We start from the raw sequence: 26,858 nt of genomic DNA on the forward strand, positions 1-26,858 counted from the left end.
TCATTTCACCATTAATCACAATGTTCTTCACAACACAACCCTGACAGGAGACAAAGTAAGAGAGGTGAGATTGAGATGGTTTGGGCCTGTGCAGAGGAGAGAGGCCAGACAAGGGGAGAAGAGGAAGAGCAACGAGAAAGTATGTGGATGAGGGGAGGGAGGACATGTGGCTGGTTGGAGAGATAGAAGAAGATGCAGAGGACTGAGGGAGAAGGAGACAGATGATCCACTGTGGTGACACCTAATGGGAGCAGATGGAAGCAGATGGAGAAGAAGAAGCCTGGTCCATTAAACATGTTGAAACTGAAGCCTCAATCTGAGGAAATCTAATGAGTCCATAAGGATGCATTTATGTTTTATCAAAGCAGAAACGTCCATCCCAGAAGAGGACAAGCTATTGTCCAGTCCTCCTTAATCGATATACCGCAGTGCGCAAGTGAGCCTGCTTTTCTCCAGCTTTATGCTGAGGATTGATATTTACAACATACTTTTCAATTAATTAACTTCCCATTCCAGCTCGCAGAAAGTCCGTTTTTACAGTAATCTGCATCCCTTTACCTCAGGTGCAATTTATATAGAATACAGTCAGAATTTCTGTTGAAATTCTCAAAGACAATGGGATTTGAAAAAGTAAAACAATGATATATTGATTATAAAGCTTTTCCTCATAGCTTGTGTGTGCCTGTACGCCTTTTGACTGAGAATCTTTGACTGAGAATTTCTGAATGTGATTGGTTTCTGCATTGACCTGTCACTCTTCATGGAAACACAGCTGGGTACAGGTGAGCCTGCTCTCTCCATCAGGACACTGTGGACAGTGACAGGAAAGATCCTAAATATATAAATATAATTCATATTAGGACAGCATCACATTAAATCTTCAGCTGTCTAGCGTCCTGCTCTGCCGTCCTGTACTTTGATATGCTGTGAAACTCTTGATGCAAACATAATTGTTTACAGGTAGCTTTAATATGAAATAGTCTGACCTAAAAATAAGATTCCAGTATGAAAGGTTTGTTACAATTTCTGTTGCTAGATTTGGCTGTTCCTGCTTTTTCTTGTTTATCGATTAATTTGATTATATATTACCGTAATTTGTTAGTTTGCACTCTACTCCTTCTGTCATGCCCGGCTTGTCCGCTCCTCGTGTTTGCCACGCCCCCTGATTACCCACGTGTGCTTCCCTGATCATCCTCAGCTGTGTCCGATTATTTTGATCCGTCTTGTCCATTTAAGTCCTGGTCTTGCTTGTATCCGTTGTCCGTCATTGTGGTTATGGTGTGGTTCGATGTTTCCTGCTCCTGGTCCCTGAACAAACCCCGTAGTTTGCCCTGATTCCTGCCTGCGTGCCTAGTCCTTGGCCACCTGCCCGCATGATCGCCGCAAGATTCCGCGTCAATCGTGACACCTTCACTCTTTCTGATCATTTTTGATAGGAGAGAGATGATCTCTTGTTTGCTTCTGTTATGAAAGAGCTGGTTGATTGTGGCAGAAAAAAGAATAAAGAAGATGCAGAGGTATTTTTCATAAATGCACATTTACCTTTGATCTGTAGGAAAAGGTCCCTCTCTGAAGCTGATTGGTTCCGCCATTGACCAGTCACTCTTCATGGAAACACGGCTGGGTACAGGTGAGCCTGCTCTCTCCATCAGGACACTGTGGACAGTCAGAGGAAAATCCTCATTATATAAATATAATCCATATAATGTGGACAGGGTCAGGTTAAATCTTTAGTTGTTTAGCCTTCTGTTCTGTCTTTATGTACTTTCATATCCCATGAAGCTTTTGATGCAAACAGGCTTGTTTACAGTTAGTTTTAATGTGAAATAAACGGTCTCACTCAAAGTTAAGATTCCAGAATTAACGGTTTAATATCACTGTTACAATCTCAGTTGCTAGACTTGGCTGTCGTTGCTTTTTATTCCTGTTTATTGATTTGTTTATATGTTTATTGGTTAGTTTATGCTCCACTTCATTATTTGTGACCATTTCTGATAGGATGGATGATCTGTTTGCTTCCTCTAGTATAAAAGAACTGGCTGTTTGGGGAAGAAAAAGGAGGAGAATGAAGATGCTGAGGCCTTTTTATTAATCTACACGTATTAACATGTTCCACACTGAGCCCTGGCTAGGACCCCTTTCTGCTTTTATATTATGGCCTGACTATAGACCCAGAGAGACATGCATGCTAGTGGGCTGTAACAGTCGTTTTACCATAAATCACAATGTTCTTCACAACACGACCCTGACAGTGTTCCTGTCTTATTCGGGTGTTACTCCTACAATCAGTGCTATTTATAACTGATTAGATTTTTAAAAAATACTCGATGCCACATTTTTGAGAATATGGATTTTTGGAAAATATTGTCATTTCAGCCTGGAAATGCAAACCTAGATGCTGTCGGAACGACAACAATGTATTAATTTATTAAGGTACAACTGATTGCTCTCTCTGTCAAAAATACTGGGTTTTTTTTCATGTTGGTTTGAAAAGCAGTTCAATCAGACACAGCTTCTGTCTTACCTCCCAGTTGTCTTTGTTTTACACTCCACAGGGGGGGTCATTTCAGTAGCAGCTCCCTCCATTTCTGTGCCGATCCAGACAAGATGACTGATGCTAGGGCTCCTGTGAAAATGAAATTGCTGCACTGAAATTGCACCAGACCGTGAGCCCAAATCCGGGGTTTGTGTCGATTTCATGAGGCTGGTTAAATATACACTGGAAATGCACTTAATGTAAATCCTGTCTTGGACATATGATCACATAGCTTAGGCTAATGTAACCTGCATGGCCACATTACTGCTTTGCACTAGCTGGTCTAGAAAGGTCACACTGTAGATTGTCAGTGGCTGGTTAGTTATTATTCTTCATTATAGTTACACCTACATCACAATGACCAAGCAGAACAGCACTATGGTTTCTAATACTTGGTTTATGTTGGTCTCAGCTGGGGCCCCGAATCGGCTGCTTCGCCTTGGGCCCCCACAGGAGAGCTCCACAGGGTCAATATTCATGGTCAGGCTGCTACAGCCAAACCTTTGGTCACTCCTGCCAATGCTGAATGTCGGTTTTAAACCATTCTGGAGGACCATGTTCACCCAATGGTTCAATCATTGTACCCTGAAGTTGGTGCCATGTATCAGGATGATAATGCACCACTACACAGAGAAATACTGGTGGCAGAGTGGTTTGATGAACATGAAGGTGAATGTCTCTCAAGGGCTGTACAGTTACCAAATCTGAATATTATTGATCCGCTTTGGGGTATTTTGGAGGAGCGAGTCAGGAAACCTGACCAAGAGGAACGGCTCACAATCCCACTGGTCACTGTGCAAGACAAACTGATGCTGTACTGGCCGCCAAATGAGGTCCTGCACCCTACTAATAAACTATTGTGGTCTTAGATTTTGTTATTCAGACAAATGCACAGACACATTGCCTTTGGATTGCAACTGTTCCTCTGTTAGTGTTTGCAGTTTTAATAATAAATAATAAAAAAAAAAATCTGTTTTCCCTGCTTTACCAAAATTGCACCAAACCGTGAACACAAAACTGTGGTTTGCACTAAAATGTAAGTCCATCGTGCAATTTTTGCTCTACTACTTTCCCCACACTTTTATGCAACTTCAAAGTTATTGCCGGTGTAGGCAGTTCATGGCCATTTTTAGATGCAGTATGTGAGCTGTATCCAACCTATATGGTAAACAGATTGTATTTATATAGCACTTTCCTACTAATACGAGCAGTCAAAGCACTTTACCATTCATGCCCCACATCCACCCATCTATCTATCCACAAAGACATTCATACACCGCTGGCAGAGGCTGCCATGCAAGGCATGCAACAGCTGGTAAACACAGGTCACCAGGCAACAGCTGGTAAACACAGGTCACCAGGCAACAGCTGGTAAACACAGGTCACCAGGCAACAGTTGGTCACCAGGAACAATTTGGAATTCAGTGTGTTGCTCAAGGAGGAACTGGAACTCAAACCTGCAACTCTCCAGTCGCCGAACCACAGCACTACCTCCTGCGCCACCATCACCCCACTATACCCCTGCTGCCATGGCCCTGCTTACTAACACAGCCAAAAGACTGACCAAATCTGCTGTGTTACCACTATCTGATTGGTGGAAATGCACAGAGACAAGAAAGTTCCAGTGATCTACATTAACATACATGGATTATCTGAAGGAATAAAGAGTATATTCTCTATATATTTCATTATTAGTAATATCGCACATGGCGAAGTATACATACACTCCTGAAAACTCGGAGCTTAAAAACTTCCAACCTCTTACTTTTAAAAGTAATATAGAACAACAGAATGAAATATATTCTTAATGGAAATTTAAGCAAGCCAATGCAAATCCTGATAGCATTTGATGCTAACATAACAGCAATTCTCACAGGGTGATTTCATACTGCAGGAACATTTTTTTTTTAGGAACCAGAACTTTTTTCCAGAACCAGAAAGTAACGGTAGGTACTTCTCACTGGAACACTGGGGTGGAGCTTATAGAAATAACTTGATGATTGTTTGACCACAAGCACTGGAACTGATTTGGAAATTATGCAGAAATGCTGGGAAAAGAGATACAAGCACTGGAGCAAAAACTCAGCAGATGGAATTATTTTTGTAACTCAGTTGCATTTAATGCATCAATGAAAACCCTTTTTGCTTGTCTCTCCATATTTCTACATTGTAAAAGTGGATCAATAACAAATTTACTTTTGTCAAATAACTCCGGTGACATTTTTTGTTCTGTGGAAAATGAGAGATCAACCTTCTGGCCAGATTCAGTAAAATAAAAGACTTTATGTATTTTGATTGTGATCAATCCCCCAATAACTAACAACTTGCAAGGTGTTCATTCTCCATTGTTTGTGGGTGGTGCTGTAGTTTTGTATGAATTTATGAAGTTTAGCCTGCAACTTTATTTGCGCCTCACATGCTTATTCAGCATGAAGGTCCCAGTTCCTGTTCTGCGGTGTGAAAGCGGCACATGAAAGTGGCCATGACCTACAAAAATCCCTGGCAGAGACAACCTGGGAACTGGTTACCAGGAACCATGTTGCAGAACTTTGGTGTGAAAGCGCCCACAGACAGAGGAGGGGAAATTAGCACAAAGTAATTCATGATGTACACTGTGTGAACAGTAAATAAGTGTCACTTTGCTCTACAAACCTGGCAACACCTTTACCGAGCTGACCCTCGTGCAGTGGAAAATGAAAGGGAGCTGGAACCGCAAAGTAATTATTATCTCTATGTGGAACGGGTCGGGTATGCAAGTGGAAATGCACCTTTAGATCCTGCACAGTTTTGGCCAGCTGTGGTTTTGGGGCCCTTCGGTTACCTAGGGGGCCCTCGAGCGCTGATCCCCATGGCGACCATCAGCACCCGTTTTTGGACGGAATCCTCCAGTAACTATGCAGTGCTTGTTGTTTGCATTGTAGCACACCAGTTAATGGAAACTGTGGGTTTTAGGATCTCAGGGCCCAGTTAATTACCATGAGACTCTGAAGCTCTGTTCCCTGTTTGTGAAGACAGTCAGCAGTCATCCATCCATCCATCCATCCATTTTCCAAACTGCTTATCCTAGTGGGTTGCGGGGGGCCCGGAGCCTATCCCGGAAGCAATGGGCACGAGGCAGGGAACAACCCAGGATGGGGGGCCAGCCCATCACAGGACACACTCATACACCAATCACTCACACATGCACACCTACGGGCAATTTAGCAAGTCCAATTAGCCTCAGCATGTTTTTGGACTGTGGGGGGACACCGGAGTACCCGGAGGAAACCCCACGACAACATGGGGAGAACATGCAAACTCCACACACATGTAACCCGGGCAGAGACTCGAACACGGGTCCCAGAGGTGTGAGGCAACAGTGCTAACCACTGCACCACCATGCCGTCCCCTGCTGTAACAATCATTTCACCATAAATCACAATGTTCTTCACAACACGACCCTGACAGGAGACAAAGTAAGAGAGGTGAGATTAAGATGGTTTGGGCCTGTGCAGAGGAGGGAGGCCAGACAAGGGGAGAAGAGGAAGAGCAACGAGAAAGTATGTGGATGAGGGGAGGGAGGACATGCGGGTGGTTGGAGAGATAGAAGAAGATGCAGAGGACAGAGTGAGATGGAGACAGATGATCCACTGTGGTGACACCTAATGGGAGCAGATGGAAGCAGAAGGAGAAGAAGAAGAAGAAGAAGCCTGGTCCATTAAACATGTTGAAACTGAAGCCTCAATCTGAGCAAATCTAATGAGTCCATAAGAATGAATTTATGTTTTATCAAAGCAGAAACGTCCATCCCAGAAGAGGACAAGCTATTGTCCAGTCCTCCTTAATCGATATACCGCAGTGCGCAAGTGAGCCTGCTTTTCTCCAGCTTTATGCTGAGGATTGATATTTACAATATACTTTTCAATTAATTAACTTCCCATTCCAGCTTGCAGAAAGTCCCTTTTTACAGTAATCTGCATCCCTTTACCTCAGGTGTAATTTATATAGAATACAGTCAGAATTTCTGTTTAAATTCTCAAAGACAATGAGATTTGAAAAAGTAAAATAATTATACATTGATTATAAACTTCTTCCTCATAGCATGTGTGAGCCTGTACGCCTTTTGACTGAGAATCTTAGTGTTATAAACAATGTTAGTTTAAATGCACATTTACCTTTGATCTGATGGAAAAGGTCCCTCTCTGAAGCCGATTGGTTCCGCCATTGACCAGTCACTCTTCATGGAAACACAGCTGGGTACAGGTGAGCCTGCTCTCTCCATCAGGACACTGTGGACAGTGACAGGAAAGATCCTGAATATATAAATATAATTCATATTAAGACAGCATCACATTAAATCTTCAGCTGTCTAGCGTCCTGCACTGCCTTCCTGTACTTTGATATGCTGTGAAACTCTTGATGCAAACATAATTGTTTACAGGTAGCTTTAATATGAAATAGTCTGACCTAAAAATAAGATTCCAGTATGAAAGGTTTGTTACAATCTCTGTTGCTAGGCTGTTCCTGCTTTTTCTTGTTCATCAATTAATTTGATTATATATTACCATAATTTGTTAGTTTGCACTCTACTCCTTCTGTCACGCCCGGCTTGTACGCTCCTCGTGTTTGCCACGCCCCCTGATTACCCACGTGTGCTTCCCTGATCATCCTCAGCTGTGTCCGATTATTTTGATCAGTCTTGTCCATTTAAGTCCTGGTCTTGCTTGTATCCCTTATCCGTCATTGTGGTTATGGTGTGGTTCGATGTTTCCTGCTCCTGTTCCCTGAATAAACCCCGTAGTTTGCCCTGATTCCTGCCTAGTCCTTGGCCACCTGCCCGCACGATCGCCGCAAAGTTCCGCGTCAATCGTGACACCTTCACTCTTTCTGATCATTTTTGATAGGAGAGAGATGATCTGTTGTTTGCTTCTGTTATGAAAGAGCTGGTTGATTGTGGCAGAAGAAAGAAGATGCCGAGGTATTTTCCATAAATGCACATTTACCTTTGATCTGATGGAAAAGGTCCCTCTCTGAAGAAGATTGGTTCCGCCATTGACCAGTCACTCTTCATGGAAACACAGCTGGGTACAGGTGAGCCTGCTCTCTCCATCAGGACACTGTGGACAGTCAGAGGAAAATCCTCATTATATAAATATAATCCATATAATGTGGACAGGGTCAGGTTAAATCTTTAGTTGTTTAGCCTTCTGTTCTGTCTTCATGTACTTTCATATCCCATGAAGCTCTTGATGCAAACAGGCTTGTTTACAGTTAGTTTTAATGTGAAATAAATTGTCTCGCTCATAGTTAAGATTCCAATATTAAAGGTTTAATATCACTGTTACAATCTCAGTTGCTAGACTTGGCTGTCGTTGCTTTTTATTCCTGTTTATTGATTTATTTGTTTATATGTTTATTGGTTAGTTTATGCTCCACTTCATTACTTGTGAACATTTCTGATAGGATGGATGATCTGTTTGTTCCCTCTAGTATAAAAGAACTGGCTGATTGGGGAAGAAAAAGGAGGAGAATGAAGATGCTGAGGTCTTTTTATTAATCTACATGTAGTAACATGTTCCACACTGAGCCCTGGCTAGGATCCCTTTCTGTTTTGGTATTATGGCCTGACTATAGACCCAAAGAGACATGCATGCTAGTGGGCTGTAACAGTCGTTTTATCATAAATCACAATGTTCTTCACAACACGACCCTGACAGTGCTACCTGTCTTATTCGGGTGTTACTTCTACAATCAGTGCTATTTTATAACTGATTAGATTTAAAAAAAAAATACTCAATGCCACATTTTTGAGAATATGGATTTTTGGAAAATATTGTCATTTCAGCCTGGAAATGCAAACCTAGATGTCGGAACGACAACAATGTATTAATTTATTAAGGTACATCTGATTGCTCTCTCTGTAAAAAATACTGGGAAGATTTTTTTCATGTTGGTTTGAAAAGCAGTTCAATCAGACACAGCTTCTGTCTCACCTCCCAGTTCTCTTTGTTTTACACTCCACAGCAGCTCCCTCCATTTTTGTGCCGATCCAGACCAGATGACTGATGCTGGGGCTCCTGTGAAAATGAAATTGCTGCACTGAAATTGCACCAGACCGTGAGCCCAAAACAGAGGTTTGTGCCGATCTATGAATTTTGTTAAATATACACTGGAAAGTCACTTAATGTAAATCCTATCTTGGACATATGATCACATAGCTTAGGCTAATGTAACCTGCATGGCCACATTACTGCTTTGCACTAGCTGGTCTAGAAAGGTCACACTGTAGATTGTCAGTGGCTGGTTAGTTATTATTCTTCATTATAGTTACATCTACATCACAATGACCAAGTAGTAGCAGAACTATGGTTTGTAATACTTGGTTTATGTTGGTCTCAGCTGGGGCCCCGAATCAGCTGCTTCGCCCTGGGCCCCCACAGGAGAGCTCCACAGGGTCAATATTCATGGTCGGGCTGCTACAGCCAAACCTTTGGTCACTCATGCCAATGCCAAACGTCAGTTTTAATGGTGCCATGTATTGTTCCCTGATGAGTCCATCTTCACTGTCTTTCCTACAGTTCCGGTGTGGAAAAGCCCCAAAGAGGGTTACCACACGGACTGTTGCGTACCCAGAGTGCAGCACGGGGGTGGACCAGTGATGGTCTGGACTGCAACATCATGGCATTCCTGAAGCCCACGACTTGTTCTAGATGTGTTTGTCACTGCCAAGGACAAGTAAACCATTCTGGAGGACCATGTTCACCCATGGTTCAATCATTGTACCCTGAAGTTGGTGCCATGTGTCAGGATGATAATGCAGCAATACACAGAGAAATACTGGTGGCAGAGTGATTTGATGAACAGGAACATGAAGGTGAACGTCTCTCAAGGGCTGTACAGTTACCAAATCTGAATATTATTGATCCGCTTTGGGGTATTTTGGAGGAACGAGTCAGGAAACGTCTTCATCCACCAGCATTACGGTGACTTGGATACTGATCTGCAAGAGGAATGGCTCACAATCCCACTGGTCACTGTGCAGGACTTGTATCTGTCATTCCCAAGACAAACTGATGCTGTACTGGCTGCAAAAGGAAGCCCTACACCACACTAATAAACTATTGTGGTCTTAGATTTTGTTATTCAGACAAATGCACAGACACATTGCCTTTGGATTGCAACTGTTCCTCTGTTAGTGTTTGCAGTTTTAATAATTTAAAAAAAAATCTGTTTTCCCTGCTGTACCAAAATTGCACCAAACCGTGAACACAAAACTGGGGTTTGCACTAAAATGTAAGTCCATCGTGCAATTTTTGCTCTACTACTTTCCCCACACTTCTGTGCAACTTCAAAGTTATTGCCGGTGTAGGCAGTTCGTGGCCATTTTTAGATGCAGTATGTGAGCTGTATCCAACCTATATGGTAAACAGATTGTATTTATATAGCACTTTTCTACTAATACAAGCACTCAAAGCACTTTACCATTCATGCCCCACATCCACCCATCTATCTATCCACAAAGACATTCATACACCGCTGGCAGAGGCTGCCATGCAAGGCATGCAACAGCTGGTAAACACAGGTCACCAGGCAACAGTTGGTTACCAGGAACAATTTGGAATTCAGTGTGTTGCTCAAGGAGGAACTGGAACTCAAACCTGCAACTCTCCAGTCGCCGAACCACAGCACTACCTCCTGCGCCACCATCACCCCACTATACCCCTGCTGCCATGGCCCTGCTTACTAACACAGCCAAAAGACTGACCAAATCTGTTGTGTTACCACTATCTGATTGGTGGAAATGCACAGAGACAAGAAAGTTCCAGTGATCTACATTAACATACATGGATTATCTGAAGGAATAAAGAGTATATTCTCTATATATTTCATTATTTGTAATATCGCACATGGCGAAGTATACATACATTCCTGAAAACTCAGAACTTAAAAACTTCCAACCTCTTACTTATAAAAGTAATATAGAACAACAGAATGAAATATATTCTTAATGGAAATTTAAGCAAGCCAATGCAAATCTTGATAGCATTTGATGCTAACATAACAGCAATTCTCACAGGGTGATTTCATACTGCAGGAACATTTTTTTTTAGGAACCAGAACTTTTTTCCAGAACCAGAAAGTAACGGTAGGTACTTCTCACTGGAACACTGGGGTGGAGCTTATAGAAATAACTTGATGATTGTTTGACCACAAGCACTGGAACTGACTTGGAAATTATGCAGAAATGCTGGGAAAAGAGATACAAGCACTGGAGCAAAAACTCAGCAGATGGAATTATTTTTGTAACTCAGTTGCATTTAATGCATCAATGAAAACCCTTTTTGCTTGTCTCTCCATATTTCTACATTGTAAAAGTGGGTCAATAACAAATTTACTTTTGTCAAATAACTCCGGTGACATTTTTTGTTCTGTGGAAAATGAGAGATCAACCTTCTGGCCAGATTCAGTAAAATAAAAGACTTTATGTATTTTGATTGTGATCAATCCCCCAATAACTAACAACTTGCAAGGTGTTCATTCTCCATTGTTTTTGGGTGGTGCTGTAGTTTTGTATGAATTTATGAAGTTTAGCCTGCAACTTCATTTGCGCCTCCCATGCTTATTCAGCATGAAGGTCCCAGTTCCTGTTCTGCGGTGTGAAAGCGGCACATGAAAGTGGCCATGAGCTACAAAAATCCCTGGCAGAGACAACCTGGGAACTGGTTACCAGGAACCATGTTACAGAACTTTGGTGTGAAAGCGCCCACAGACAGAGGAGGGGAAATTAGCACAAAGTAATTCATGATGTACACTGTGTGAACAGTAAATAAGTGTCACTTTGCTCTACAAACCTGGCAACACCTTTACTGAGCCGACCCTCGTGCAGTGGAAAATTAAAGGGAGCTGGAACCGCACAGTAATTATTAACTCTATGTTGAACGGGTCGGGTATGGCGTGGTTCCTGTATGCAAGTGGAAATGCACCTTTAGATCCTGCACAGTTTTGGCCAGCTGTAGTTTTGGGGCCCTTCAGTTACCTAGGGGGGCCTCGAGCGCTGATCCCCATGGCGACCATCAGCACCCGTTTTTGGATGGAATCCTCCAGTAACTATGCAGTGCTTCTTGTTAGCATCTTAGCACACTGGTTAATGGAAACTGTGGGTTTTGGGGTCTCAGGGCCCAGTTAATTACCATGAGACTCCGAAGCTCTGTTCCCTGTTTGTGAAGGCAGTCAGCAGTCATTTTCAGATAAAATCCTCTGGTACTCTGGACAGTCCAGGAGGGAGAAGTGGCATAACGTGCATGGCGGGGGGGGGGGGGGGGCTGGAAGGTTTGTGCCCTGGGGCCTGTGATTTAATCTGCCAATGTACTGGTTAAAGTACCGTTACTGCTGGCTGATATTAGAGCTTTATCAGTATTCAAAGAGCTAAAGAAACAGCTACTAAAATAATGGAGATGATTGCATTGGGTGATCAGCAATTTTCCATAGTGGACGATGAAGGACTTTGTCAGTCCAATCACCAATTAGGAGAGTCACCAACCCATGACATGTTTATAATTCAGTAGTAAATCTGGCCTGTAGGTCGACCTTTCATGTTCCACACAATAATAAGTGATGTAACATCATTCCAATAATCTGCACCGACAAGTTCGGCAAGTTTCTCAGGCAGCCGATGCCTCTAATGAAAATTCACCATGACATCAAAACTGACAGCAAGGAAGAGCTACAAGAGTTTCATACAACCGAGAGTCAGAGATTCAACTATGGGATGGGGGCGGGGGGTGTCCTGCCATTTAGCCCGAATGACTGAATTGAAAGTGCCTCCCTTTTGAGGTCCTGACTGATCCTTTCCAATCACCAAATTAAAAATCACTCACCCATCGAATTTTGTTGATTGCATTGAAAAAGTAAAGTTAACATTTGATACTTTAACATCAAAGCCATTATTTCATTTCAGGTCCAGTCTGAGTGTATTTTTCATGCTGCTTCTGTTAATTTACAGTATATACAGGTATAAAAATAAAGGTATGAGACCTGCCATTTCTACTGGATTTTATGTTTTGATCTTGTACTCTCACACATACGCCCACACATCATCAAAATCTGCCTTACAATATATACTGTTTTAAATCAGACAAAGACCTCTGCTGAACAAAACTATCTTGTTTTAACTGTCTCGTTGGGGGAAAAAACACAAAATAAGTGTTTCTGGCTTTTGGGTTTTTATACTGTAGGCCGACCTGTATTGTACATTTTTTTGTCCGAAATACACCGGGGGCCGTGTGAGCTACAAGTTAGAATTTATTTATATAATTATACTACATAATTGATAGGTATGCATTTTATAGTCAGGCACGTAGCCAAGTAGGCAAAATATGGGTTGTCTCGGCAGGCCGAGAAGCTGCCGATCACACCTGTACCAGGTAATAATCTAGCTTCTCCATAGTACCTGCAACCTTAAATCACCGGCGCAGACACTGTATATAAGTGTGTTATACGTGCTTATTTTTTAAAAATAATTGTATCTGTTAAATATAATCTTACCTTGCAATACAAAATCTCTTTATATTATTCCAGAATCTTATCCGTGTTTCTTGACAAAATGGAGACTCCAGCTTTAAAATACTTTCACTTTTATTTACACACAGCAGGAAATAGCCAATCGCGGGAGCGGTCTAAGCAGTAATGGACACGGATTATTTTTTTGGGATATTATCCATGTCACTTAATCACAAGTAACAATAAGAGTAATGGGACCAGCTGCCCCCCCCCGCCAACTATAATTCTCTCATAAGGCACTTTATTCATTATATTTGTACATATAAAACGCGGTACTACAGTAGCACTTAAATCTTGAATATACTTAAATCAAAAGCACATAATTTTACAATTTTTTGTTTGTTTCATCAGAAGACATCTTTATTCAGTGTAATGTTTCTTGTTTTTCTCTCTGTCGTTCTCTTCCTTTTTCCCCTCCCCTCTCTTCCATTCTCTCTTTTCATTGCTCTCTTAGTACTATTGTCCTGCCTCGATCGTCCGCTCCCTCCGTGTGCCGCGCCCTCTCATCTACCCCTTGTGGATTCCCCGTGTTTACCAGCAGTTTCTGATAATTGTCATTCGTCCAATGTATTTAGTCCGCGTTTCCGTTTATTTCCCCGTCCGGTCATTGTAGTATTTTTGACGTTTGCTGTCCTGTCTGCCTCTCCGAAAGTCCATTAAACCCCGTATTCCCGACTCCTCGTATTCCTCGCCTGCTTCCCTGGCCCGTGCTCCTCACAGTAATGACAACTACACAACAACTGCGCACACACGTGGACAAAATTATTGGTACCCTTCGGTCAATGAAAGAAAAACTCACAATGGTCATAGAAATAACATTAATCTGACAAAAGTAATAATAAATAAAAATTCCATGAAATTTAACTAATCCAGGGATTCTAGAGAATGTTTGTTTCAGTTTCAAATCTGTCATCTAAGTTTTTGCATCATCATAACCTACATTCACGATATAACAGATTTCTGTCAACATAATTTTTAAGATAAATATGCTTTGTTTTACTTATAGTATTAAAACATATTTATTAATCTTTTAATATGTAGTGTGTGTTTGTAAAGAAGTTTGTATTTATTAATTATTACCAAACACGTAAAAATAATTACATTTGCAAGAATGTGGTCATTTTGCCCTGATTAAAATCTTCTAAAAAGAAATGTTTGATGCGTTTCCCAAAAACATTGTCTCTCGGTGTTACGAAGACCCTAAAGGTATGTCTTAGCGAAGTCGTTCCTTTACCAAAGTGCGTTCCCCGAACAGTGTCTTATGACAGACGTGCATTATGCCTACTCGAGATGCGATTATTCCTATTATGCAGCGAATTTTGGACTGAGTTATGGCAGAAAGTTGTGTATAAATTAACCTAAAAATGTTTTTTTATAATGAAAAAAAGAAATCAATGTTAACAAGTGTAATTGAGAAAACTAAAGAACACTCATTGCAGTTAGTTAAATTGATTTGATTATATGGTGTGCAGCCTACATAAACTGTTATACAAAATTTCATGGTACCTTGATTGAGTTTTCAATATTCGTTGATTTAATAGCAGTCCCACGTTATTGATATAATGCATTTCTTTCAGGTTACATTTGTCATAAAGGCAAAAATGATATGCGTATGTAGGTTCACACGACAGAAAAACTCAATCGCACAACAACAAAAATTTACGTAACGCTACGGAGAGCCGAAGTTTTGCCAAAGGACCAAGACACCTTTTATTTTCTCAAACAAACCCTACAAATTATACATGTAATAATAAAACACAATTCATTACTACTGCTTAAAATATTACACTATACTATGTTTTACACACACACATACACACACACACACACACACACACATTAAAAAGTGTCTGAGAACAGCAACATGAATGGTGAAACTAATGTTCTGTCAAAAAAAAAAAAAATCTTCATTTTGAGGAGGCACATCCTGTAAAACTCCACAACAGCTGCAGTCAATGACAAGCCGTTTTAACATTTAATCAAGTCACACTCCTGTCCGTAATTACATTTTAGATATTCACAATAGCTTTTCTCCTAGTCAGAATGGCAATTACAGACATCCACTGTTAGGTTGAAGAAACTGTTATTAATCATTTTGTTATCATTCCTGTATGATTAGCTATGAGTGTAAATATGTATATACATTATTTTGTCTTCTTCTAACGTCATACTCTAGATTATATTAATAATAGTATTTAGCTGCACGTACCCTGAGTATGCGCTCAACAGCTGTACACTTAGGTAAAAAACGTTTCTTGTTCTCACCTCCCTATTCTGCATGACTCTTGCGCCTCCCACTGACTATAAATAAAGGAGCCAAGGGGAACCACCCTTTGTAACACATTCTGCTGTAGTTTGCATTGCAGAGAGTGTGGGTACCCTTGCAAGTAAAAACTATAAAATGTGTTGTCTCAATAAAAGGTGGAGTTGGGGTGGAAACGCCGGGCGCTTTCCCCAACATCCACAATCACATTCTTCCTAGTAGATACTCTAATGGTGCTTTTCTACAGGACGTCTAAGTCTTGATTAGTCACAAAACAATAACAAATCAAGCTGAAACGTATAACAAGCACAATTCTACTTCTCTATTGGTTCTCCTTGGTAGCAGGTACATCCACCCATTTTTCCCAAAACATGTCTCGGCCGCTAGACTTCTACTTATGGATATTGACCTTCATTCACTGGCTAGCATATGATTAATGTGATAACTACTTATACATTTGTACTACTGCATAACATATTACGTATGACCTATTGTGACCACTTTATAACTACATCTCTCTGTGCACCAGTAGGGGTAGCTTCGAATCCCTTTCTGCAGGTGGCATCTCCCCACCTTCTCCTCTGCCCGTCTCTCCAAGGCCTTCAGGGCCTGTGAGACTGACACTATGAGACAAGGACACACAGTATTCTAAACAATCTCTTCTTGCCTAAGGCCTAAGACATTACAGACCCAATATGCCTCCCAACCCAGGCCTACCGATGTCCAATTTTCTTTCCACACTAGTAACTGTGTGGTTCCAGCTCAGTTCAGTTTTCCCCTGCAGAAGGTCAGCTTGGTAAAGACGGGGTTTGGACAGCGACAGTGAAGTAAAACGAAGAGGCGCTTATTTACTGTTCGTACTGTTAACATCATGATTTACTATGTGCTAATGTCTGCCAGCTGAGTGCACCTGCAGCCCCACCAGATGCTTCTTTAACAACTTCACCATCCTTGAAATGTGTTTAGCAAGATGCTATTATTGCAGCCTTACTCTTGGTGTTGGGTCTGGTAAAAATTGACTGATGTGCTACTAACTGACCCTTCAGTTCTTGACGTTTTGGGAACATAGAGCCGTTTTAGCTGGGAAATCAGTCTGATGATCAATGACGGACGAAAAACGGACGAAAACCAAGGCAAGACAAAGAATGAAATAGACAAGACTGGGCGAAAATAATCAGACACAGCTGGGCAAGATCGGGGAAGCACACGTGGATAATCAGGGGGCGTGGCACACACGAGGATAATCAGGGGGCGTGGCACACACAAGGATAATCAGGGGGCGTGGCACACACGAGGATAATCAGGGGGCGTGGCACACACGAGGATAATCAGGGGGCGTGGCACACACGAGGATAATCAGGGGGCATGGCACACACGAGGATTGGACGAGCCGGGCAAGACAATATTAATCCATGCTTTGAATCTGACAAATTAATCAAATGATTGACTAAAGCTTGATGCACACATTGCAAAAGCATTTATTCTGTTGCTCACGGAAGAAAGTAAGACATTGATGACCACCTGTGCACTTCCAAGCACAAAATATGGATCAGGGCTGTGAGTGGAACCAGCTGAGTATTTCCTTTGGCACTCTGATTCCTGGTGATATGGAGCTAAAACGGGCCACTCGAGGGCACCTTAGCTCACCGTACTGCGAAACATGTGGGATAATTAGGACATTCTGTGACAAGCTTTCCATATCTTAGTGTCTTATTACCAATGGTTTTTGCACAATCGACTGACAATGTTCAGTGAGTGCATCGAGGTGCTTGAGAAACAGAAGTCCACCATAGTTTACTTAGTATTCCCCTTGAACAGCCTGCAGGAGAAGCTGATTGAGAGGACCACATGCTTCATTGGACTGAAGGTCTGTTTGTCCTAATGGTTTCTACCACACCATTATTATTTACATTTTAGAAATAATATGCATAAAGTAATAACACTAATTTAAATTCTTTTATATCAGGAGAAAAGCCTCCTGACCACCTTAGATGACCCACAAAAGCAGTAGGTCCATAGAGTAGATGAGATGTGTAGCTTTTATGACCGGTGAGTTAGGGGTCAATTCTTGCACACTGCCTGAGAGTGTGTTCCAATGGCAGGAGGTAATGAACACTGTTTTTAACACAGTGTCTTTTGGTTTAATTATGAATACACAAGGAGAATCTGTTCTTATGCAGTATTTGCCTTATCAACAATGGAAAGTAAACCATTAACTACATAGTTATTTTTCTTAGATGTAACAGAAAGACATAAAAGATGCATATGTTGGGTGACAGAATAAAGAATCCTGCAAAATGTGCTTCAGCTGAATGAAATGTTTGGCATTATAGACTTGAAGTGGTCAAAGCTGAATTGATGGTAATAAACTAATATGTAATAAATATTTTTCTGCACAATGGGTTAAAATTTCAATGAAGTATCTGACCTCAGAGGTCCGGTGCCAGATCAGTAACTCAGAGCTCTTTGGCAGGACAACTTGCATCAGGAAGGATGTAGAGGAGAAGTTGCCAGAGTGCATGAACTCCAGCGGACCACTGGGTGGATATATTCACCACTTTCAGTCAGAAGCACATCATCCACAGAAAGATGTCTTTTCTCATTCAGTTTGCAGTGAGCTTTCCAGGCACCAGTGCATCTGTGGGGAGGATCTTCTCCATAATGAACAGTACTTGGATGGATGAGCAAATCCATAGAACCTTGCTCGCCACAAGTCAGAACCTGGACCACACTTTTACGGACTTGTATAAGGAGATCCTACCAAAGAAAATGCTTTTGAGGAGCATCCATTCTTCAGTGAATTTCATATAAACATGTGAACCTTACAGTATGATATAACTCCATGCATATAATAGTGAATTAACATTTAATATTGACCTTAGGAAACAAAGAAAATGCACTGAATTTGTCGAGAAAGCAACAGTGAATATTTGTACACTATTGAATAGCCTGAGTTTGTCCATAGTCAGTATTTATACAATGCACATACATTTCTTTCTTAAGTTTCTTAAAGCATCAACAGTGAATGTTAATGCACTACTAATTGCACTGAGATGTTTAAAGGAAGTTCAATTTAAAAAATGTACAGTGATTTGAGGTAGAATATGTGTTTATTTGTGTAAGTGATTATTCCCCTGATCCCTTTCTGATGATGATGATGATGAGGAGGATGATGAGACAAAGTGGTCATTAACTGACTGAGGAAGGGCGCTATGTGTGTGCATGAGATCACACATGTACACACACGAGCTACACAAGTGTCCCGTTTTGGTGCTTTGAAAATGTGGTCACTCTAATTAAATACTTAACTTGTCACATCTCTACATACATTAAATTATTTGATGAGAACTGGAGAGTTTGACTAGCCTCTGAACCTCCATCCTCTCAACCAGCGCAAACAGGATCGTTAGTTTTGTTATTGCTTGGTGAAGGTTTTTTTTTAATGTCAAGAGTAACTATTATGAAATAGTAAACCTGAAAGAGATTGTTCCTGAGGTAATGTACTCTATGCCTTAAGAGAGACTCCAGCTGGAATACACTTAATCTAATGAACGCAGCAAAGGTAATATACAATTTCAGGATAATGTAATACATAGTCTTACTCTCCAGCTAATAGGCCAGTGAAAATTGAGGAATGTCCAGTTCAGTGTTTTTTATGACTTTTTTCCTGAAGATCATAAAAGTAACAAATGAACTTTTTACTCAAAATATGTTCTGAAACATTCTGCCAATTGATTATTTTATTTTTTTAATTATGCATTTTGAGACCAGTTGCAGGGTGGCACAGTGGCACAGTGGTTAGTGCTGCTGCCTCACAGTAAGAAGGTCCTGGGTTTGCTCCTGGTCCTTCCTGAGTGGAGTTCGCATGCTGTCCCTGTGTTCGTGTGGGTTTCTGCCAGGGCCTCTGGTTTTCTCCTATGGTCTGAAAGAGTGCAGGATAGGTTGATTGGCGAGTCTAAATGTGACCCATCACCACGAAATGAGTCTTATGGGTGAAATTTACAAGGTTTCAGTTTCAAAAAATGTGACCCATCACCAGGAAATGAGTCTTATGGGTGAAATTTACTAAATTTGTAAATCTCACCCATAAGACTCATTTCGTGGTGATGGGTTACAAATTGGCCGTGTCTGTGTGCCCTGCGGTGGGTTGGCTCCTGCCTGTGCCTCTTGTTCCTGGGATAGGCTCCGGTCCCCCCTGCAACCCCAGTTGAGATTAAGTGGTTGCAGTCATGGATGTAGATGAACTACTATGATATCTATCTGCATGCTGTGCACTAACTGTTGGGGAAAGCGCCCGGCGTTTCCACCCCAACTCCACATTTACGAGACACACACTTTACAGTTTTACTTGCAAGGGCACCCACACTCTCTGCAATGCAAACTACAGCAGAATGTGTTACAAAGGGTGGTTCCCCTTGGCTTCTTTATTTATAATCAGTGGGAGGCGCAAGAGAGGGAAGTGAGATTCTTATCTAAGTAGGCAGCTGTTAACCACATACTTAGAGTACAATAGCTAAGAGTATGTGGCTAGAAGATAAGAAATAACGTATATATGTATTTACATTCATTGCTGATCATACAGAAATGATAACAAGATGATTAACAACTGTTTCTTCAACCTAACACTAACAATGAAGAACCGCAGATTAGCACAATAGAAAGTAATTCTCTTTATTTTATTGCTCATAGTTCATATTACATGTGTGGAGGGCATTGACATGTCTTGACCACATTGTGGAACTTCTCATTACATCCAACACTTTCGTCGATCATTGATCTCCGTACCAGTGTCTGACTGTGACCAGACTCCATACTTCCAGAGTTTGTAGTGAGAAATGACAAATCCATCAAATGCTGAAGTGAATATGGACAAAACACGTACAATGTATGGTTTTATCCCCCCCCCCCCCCATATCTGGTATTACACCTGCTGGTGCAGAGGCTTTCAGGAATATCCCATTACGTGAAACATTTCGAAACCTTCACTGGCTGAACCTAGGGCTGCACAATTAATCGAATTTTAATCACGATCACGATTTTGACTGCCACGATTAAATTAAGATGATCGTCGGCGATATTAACATTTGAATAGCGGACTCTGCTGCATATCGAATCAAGCACCTTCTCAACCAAAAGTCAGCCAACCACCAGGGGGCGAATGAAAGCACAGACTGTATGAGCGACAACCTCTAATTGTGACAGAGTGAGACGTAATGTTGGGAGCGGAATGTCATATGTTTTTGTGCTTATTAATTTAAGTATTTCCAAAGATTTATCTTAATCCCACAACAGTGATAAAATAAAACATTGCTTTAACATAAATTCTGAAAGAATAGATCACTTTAATCGCTATTACAGTTGGGTATGGGCAGGGGGTCTTATTTAGAAGATTCATAAAGAGACGCATATAATGTTTATTCATTCGTTTCGTATTTGACCGAGTAACAAAGCAAAGGAATGATAAGCAGCTTCAGTCGAAAACTGAATTTTACTTCTCATTCCAAATAAAATGCAGGGTTGGCACCTTTGGTCAGCTGCATGGAGTGAGATTTTCTGTTCTCTGTTCTGCACATATATTCACATGTATGTAAGTTTTATTACCTTGTAAATAGTCTGTAGGGTTTGCAAACTACCGTAACGTTTTTGATGCAGCTAATTTTAAGTTCAGAATGGAATATACATTTACCATAAGATTTCCAGCGTGAGAGTTCCTCCGCACCACCTGATGGACCTCCTGCAGGGTCACATGACTCTGGGTCATCTGCCACATGTCGCTTTGCATGCCCTGCCTCTTCCACATCTGTGGGGGAGGGGATGGGGGTGGGAGCAGAGGTCTAGTGAAGCAGAAGCAACTCAAAGCCTTCTGTAACTGCTCATCCTGGTCAGGGTTGCCAATTTCTCAAAAACTATAATTGCTCATTATCACTGCCCCCTCCTTGGGTGACACACTTTCCCACATGTTAGCTGAGGGCTCCTTTAAGCCCTGAGACATATACCTTTCAGTTGCTTACTTTCTATTAGTGACCCCGACACAGGGACCATAATTGCTTGTATGTAGAAAACCCCAAAAGACTGTTGTGTCCGGTTTGTTAACTGTAGCTGCCCCCTACGTCCCTGGCTTGACCGCGGACTGGCCTTACCAGTGTCCTCTGTAGGGGCTGAGTTTCTTGCAGGTATAACCTTAGGCTTCCAATTGTGGCACCAAACATGTGGTACCAGAAAGTGGTGCAGTAGCCTTGGGGGCCAGCAGGTGGCAGCAGAGGGGACTTCAGCTGGGCCACATCCCCTACTCTGCTTGGAGAGGAGCTCTCGACATGTAGGTAATTCCCTATAGACCACATCAAATAAGGGCAAATAAGAAGTCAGCAATAATCCACTTAATAATCACGTATCAGCATGTAGTACAGGCTTCCCCCATTATCCAAAAGTGCAACATTCCTATGACACCTTTTGTAACCCGAAATGGCATAAAGTGAACGATCAATTACTATTGATTTATATGGGAAAAAGCTTCGAGCATTCCCAGACCAAAACATAACCTACGAAATCTTACCTAGTAACGCATAAAACCTAAAATAACAATAACATAATAAAAAGCAGCCTATGTATAGCAGAAGTAATGTATGTACAATGTAGCATAGCCTACAACACACCTACGGGGTGTTCCACAATGCAAGGTTTCTCAGTTAGCTGGGTTAATTTAGGTTATAAGTTATGATTGTCCAATAGGAATGCTCCTTACTTAATTTTGTATTGGAAAATCATGACCTCTAGCTTAAGTTATCCCAGCTATTGGAGATATGCAGTTTTGCGGAACATCCCATAGGCTATACGGTTGTAGGATCACACATGCACATATCACAAAGCTTAAATTCCAGGTGGCCTGAGACAAGGCCTACCCTGGTACGAGAAGGCACACATCGACCTAGGCCCCAAAGGGGGGTTTGTGACCCCACACACACAGATAACAAGGGAGGCCAGCACTCCAACTTTTATTGCTCAAAGTTTTAACGACCTACAGAGAACAGAGTGGACCCCAAGGACAGGGGTCCCTCGACTTGGCACACAACCCCCTCCCCAGACATCCTGCCTTACATACCACTCACCGAACAGACCAACACCCCAAAGAAAGTTTCTTTTAAGTTTGGCTTTTGTATATCTGTATATGTATTTACTCTTGACTACTAGTCTTAATATACAGATATGTACAGGTTATGTTCGAATGTGTCTTAACTTTTGGAGATTCTTTTTCTTTGTTTGACAAACCTTCTCCCCCCCTTTTCTTTGCCACATTCCTCGGCAACCCTTATCTGATCTTTGTATTCTACCATGCCTACCTAAGGGTAAGATGTGCTGCTGACATGAGAATATGTCATATAATGTCTCTATAAAGGGTAATATCTGTTGAGGTACAACCTAAACCACCTGTACCATATACTGGTGTGAGTAATAGAACATAACATAATAGCATAATATAAGTAATCATTAATTAATCATCACAGATGGTATTTGGTGTGAACCGCTAGGCTGGTACGGCATGTTTGGTATCAAACCGAAGGAAAATCACTCCAGTTTCCAAATCTGGTCAGTGGTTACCACAAAAGTGGACGTATCAAAAGTTACACCAGCCTAATGAAAATCACCATTACTAGAGAAGTCAGTCTGGTCATAAATCCCAAAAAGACTGATACCGACCCCCTTCCGAAGCCCGCCAAATGGATGGTCAGCCATTGGTCCAGGACTCAAATTCCTGGTCACTCCTAATCACGAACCTTATGCTATAAAACCTGGCACCTCAGAACAAAGCAGGAGGAGAAAATCGGGAGAAAAAGGGGAGAAAAAGGAGAAACAAGCAGCGTTCTTAAAGCCCGTCGGTGAAGACCCAAAGAACTGCAACTCAGCCCAAGCTTCACCAGAAGAAAGAACCGGAGGGACTCCACTCCAACAACCGCTGCAAACACCGCGCCTCCCTGAGAGCCATCACCCATCAGCTCATCAGCCACTGCAACCAACTGCAAAGACCTCCTTCTTTCCTGCATCCAAGTAAACCAACTTCCTTTCCTTTCTAACAACCTAAACTGTCCTATTCACCTGCTATATTCCTTTAGGTTTATAATCCTTACAAACTGCTTGCTTTGCAGAACAGTTTTTCCCTTTTCAGGTTAATCATTTTAAATCTGGTCATTGCATTTTCATGATTACATCGTTTGTGTCTATTCCGTTATTTCATGTTTATTGTTTGTTAGGTGTAATGTCTGTCTTATGTTAGTTGTAGGAATAAATGCATGTCTTTTTACACAACTTCAGCCTCCGTCATTGAGTGCTCACAATAGTCCCTGCCTCTGTGCGATCTGGCTACTACGCTCTGAAACCTCTAAACTCGCCTGAAATATCGCGAGACTCTCTCTCATCGGCCGTGAGGGGAGCTTCGCTACCGATCGTTTACATTACCTGGTGACGCAGCTCGCTGGACGAGCCTACTAACCCAGGTTATTAAGCGATACTGGTTATTAATGAATCCCATTTAAGTCTCACATTAACAGATATCGGGGATTCGCAATTGAGTTTGGAGGAGCCGACCATTCGGCATAACAATTGGTTAATAATCAGCATTAAATAATAATTAATTAAAAGTTAATTAATTTCAAAACATATTGGTGGAGATATTAAAATATACCTGAGCTAATAATTCCTACATAATTGGTGGAGAATGCGGGCACAAGGTTTAAACTTATTGTGAGCACACAATTTAAACTTTTTATGACTGAACGTACAGTTGAATAAGCGCTACAGTGAACTGGTTGGAAAAGTTGAGGATTAATCGCACTCAGGGCAATCTGAAGGCATATAAGCGGGAACATACGGGCTTAATATAGTTATTTTTTATTTCTGTTATTAGTAGTTATATTATTTTGTTTTATTTTTGGTTATTTTATTTTAGTTTATTTCGTTAAAACTGCAGTAAACCTTAACCCTATGTCTGACGAGATTCTCAGATATAGCGCGTTGTTTCCAGGATCGATTCGGACGAGTTTCTCCGTTTCCATATATCCTGGCAGAGATCTCTCTATTAGCGAACAGGAATTCTTGTTACGAGGTTCTAACCTGAATTCTGTTGCGCTTGGACTCCCTGAGATAAGACCGATAGCTTAGCTACCTATCAGGATCTTACTCATATGTGTGTGCCTGCTTTAGACAAAGCAAGTTTAACACCACTTTGCGCTGCGAGCCAAGTGTGTGTGTAATTTGGAAATTGGGAGTCTCCAGTTCTTGAGACCCGCCGTGGTTTCAGCATCATTTGCGACGAGATATAGTGCACTCACTATTTAGATCCGTCGCCGTAACGCGAGCGCTGCCTCGCTCCAGTAATTGTTTTAAGGGGTTAAACTGCGCAAGGCGCAGAAGGCCGCAAGCGGCATGTGCATGCATTAAACGTGTGTGACACTCATTGATCGTCGGCAACCGCCTAGCTATCTCTTTGGTTACGAGTGCAGTCTGCGAACGCCACTCTAACCACTTAGAGATCAGAGCCCTGAAGGCCTGCCTGACGCCAATTTTTTTTTGGGTCACCAGTGACCCTACCCCTTAGGCTCACTTGCCTGGGACCCCCCACAAAGGGAGCAACGCCCCATTGAGCCTCTAGTGGTCAGTCATAGAACTACCACTCCATTTCGAAATTGCGCCTCTAGTGGTCAGGCATAGAACTACCACTCAATTTCGAAATTGCGCCTCTAGTGGTCAGGCATAGAATTACCACTCAATTTTGAAATTGCGCTTCTAGTGGCAAGCCATAGCAGTGCCACTCCATTGAAATTGCACCTCTAGTGGTCAGCCATAGTAGGTTAACATCTGAGTTGGGCCTCTGGTGGTCATCTGCGGTAATACCAACACTCATAATTGGACACACAGGTTCTTGCCTGAAAGCCTTAATCAACTTTTTAATTAACTTGATTACAACACATTAACATCTAATTAGGTTATTGCTGCATAACTAATTGATGTTTTCAATTGAATAAGAATCACAACTCATTGGGTTTGATTTCTGTTTTATCTTTTTGATTTATTTTAGGTCTTATTTCACTTTAGGCTTTTATTCACTCCCTCTCCCCCAACAAGGGTACTTGCATAGAAGTTCAACCATTATTAACAACAGTCAAAATACACAATCACATCGGAGAGTCGTTTGGGTCTGATCAGTTGAGCTCTTCCTGTGCTAGGTGCCTACCATTCGCTCTCTGTTGGTTGAGCTTGTCTGTGGCTCTGCTGTCACTGCTTGCGATCATACAGTTTGTCAGAACCGAAGGGGAGTTCTCAGCAATTGGACGCCCAAAAGCGTGCCAGCCCGGCTGCACCCACTGACTCATTAAGGGCAAGGCTGACAGGTACCTCAGGCGATCATTACAACTTTTGAGCAGGACCTCGTCTAGGGTGAGTTCTGAGAACGGCCCTAGCTTGGACTCTCACTAGGGTGGGTGATACCTGAAGGCTATTTTGCCAGCCTTGGTCGAGTCAGGTCTCAGGTAGTGCAGCCGATAAGCTGAGCCCCACCTGGGTTGTCTCAGTTGTGCATACAGAACACCCCCTTCCAAGTTGACATTGCTGGGGATCGGGGGAGTGGGAGCCGGACTCAGGCCTGCTTGGCTGGGATTGAGCTTGTGGGACGTGCCCCGTTCAGGAGGGACACCTGACAGCGTTCAAACCTCTCCACCTGCATCACTAGCTTAACACCGCAACAATTCGGATAGGGACAAGTAAAGCAGAACCTGCTAGTGGTCCCCCTTCCGGTCAAAGCGGAGTTGTTCAACAGAGCCCAACCCAGGGGTAATCTGATCTGCAACAGCAAGCTAAGTTTGAATGCAGTCCCATTGCTTTTGAAGCTCTTGCTTCCCACTTTCTATTCCCAACTTCTCCTGTCATCTTCTGACACTGTCAGTAGTCACAGACCGACAATTTCCTGGATAAGGTTTTACCTTTTACCCCTGACTAGGGCATCTCTCAAGCCCTAGAGTAACTCACACTGTTCTAACCCGCAACAACTTCTCCCAGGGAGCAATTTTTGTTTGTTTATTTTGTCGTGGGTAACTATTCCCGTGGTTCACTACACCCTTCCAGTTACCCAGTGACAGGCCCCAGTTCTACTTTATTTTATTTTGTTGGTTTTATTTGTTCACCCAGATTTAGGTGTCAGGTCACCCACCTAGACAACCCCCAGTCTGAGTGTAACAGATTTCTGCGGCCACCCTGCAGTTGACCGAGTCACAATGATCCACATGGAAAGCCCCCTCAACCAGTGGAAAGATTTGGGTACCTGGCCTGATGTTGTGACTTCCGACTTCCTGCCCAGTCATGCCGATCTCATACGGTCCAAAGCAGCTGACCAAATTGAGGACGACATCGCTGAACTAATGGCCATGCCACCCACTCAGAAATGCGGGAGTAAAAGGCTAACCAAAGCACTCGGCTCCCTCGCACACAAACTTCTAGCCAGGTTGAAGACAAATGAAGAGGAAACGTCCTGTC

General features: G+C 42.1%; 1 protein-coding gene and 1 long non-coding RNA gene across 2 annotated transcripts in view; one reads left to right on the forward strand and one right to left on the reverse strand.

Moving 5' to 3' along the window:
* The window catches only part of LOC125739963 (uncharacterized), a 305,354-nt gene that overhangs the window by 87,603 nt on the left and 190,893 nt on the right, over positions 1–26,858 (reverse strand). The window contains exons 15-16 of the mRNA XM_049010567.1: positions 7,519–7,632; positions 1,543–1,656 (exon numbers count right to left, since the gene is read on the reverse strand). Coding sequence (XP_048866524.1) covers positions 1,543–1,656; positions 7,519–7,632 — 228 coding nt within the window. The remainder of the gene's footprint in view (positions 1–1,542; positions 1,657–7,518; positions 7,633–26,858) is intronic.
* The window catches only part of LOC125739972 (uncharacterized), a 188,638-nt gene that overhangs the window by 49,999 nt on the left and 111,781 nt on the right, over positions 1–26,858 (forward strand). The gene's annotated exons all lie outside the window — the stretch shown is intronic.

This window comes from Brienomyrus brachyistius, chromosome 4, assembly GCF_023856365.1.
Source record: "Brienomyrus brachyistius isolate T26 chromosome 4, BBRACH_0.4, whole genome shotgun sequence".
NCBI classification, from domain to species: domain Eukaryota; kingdom Metazoa; phylum Chordata; class Actinopteri; order Osteoglossiformes; family Mormyridae; genus Brienomyrus; species Brienomyrus brachyistius.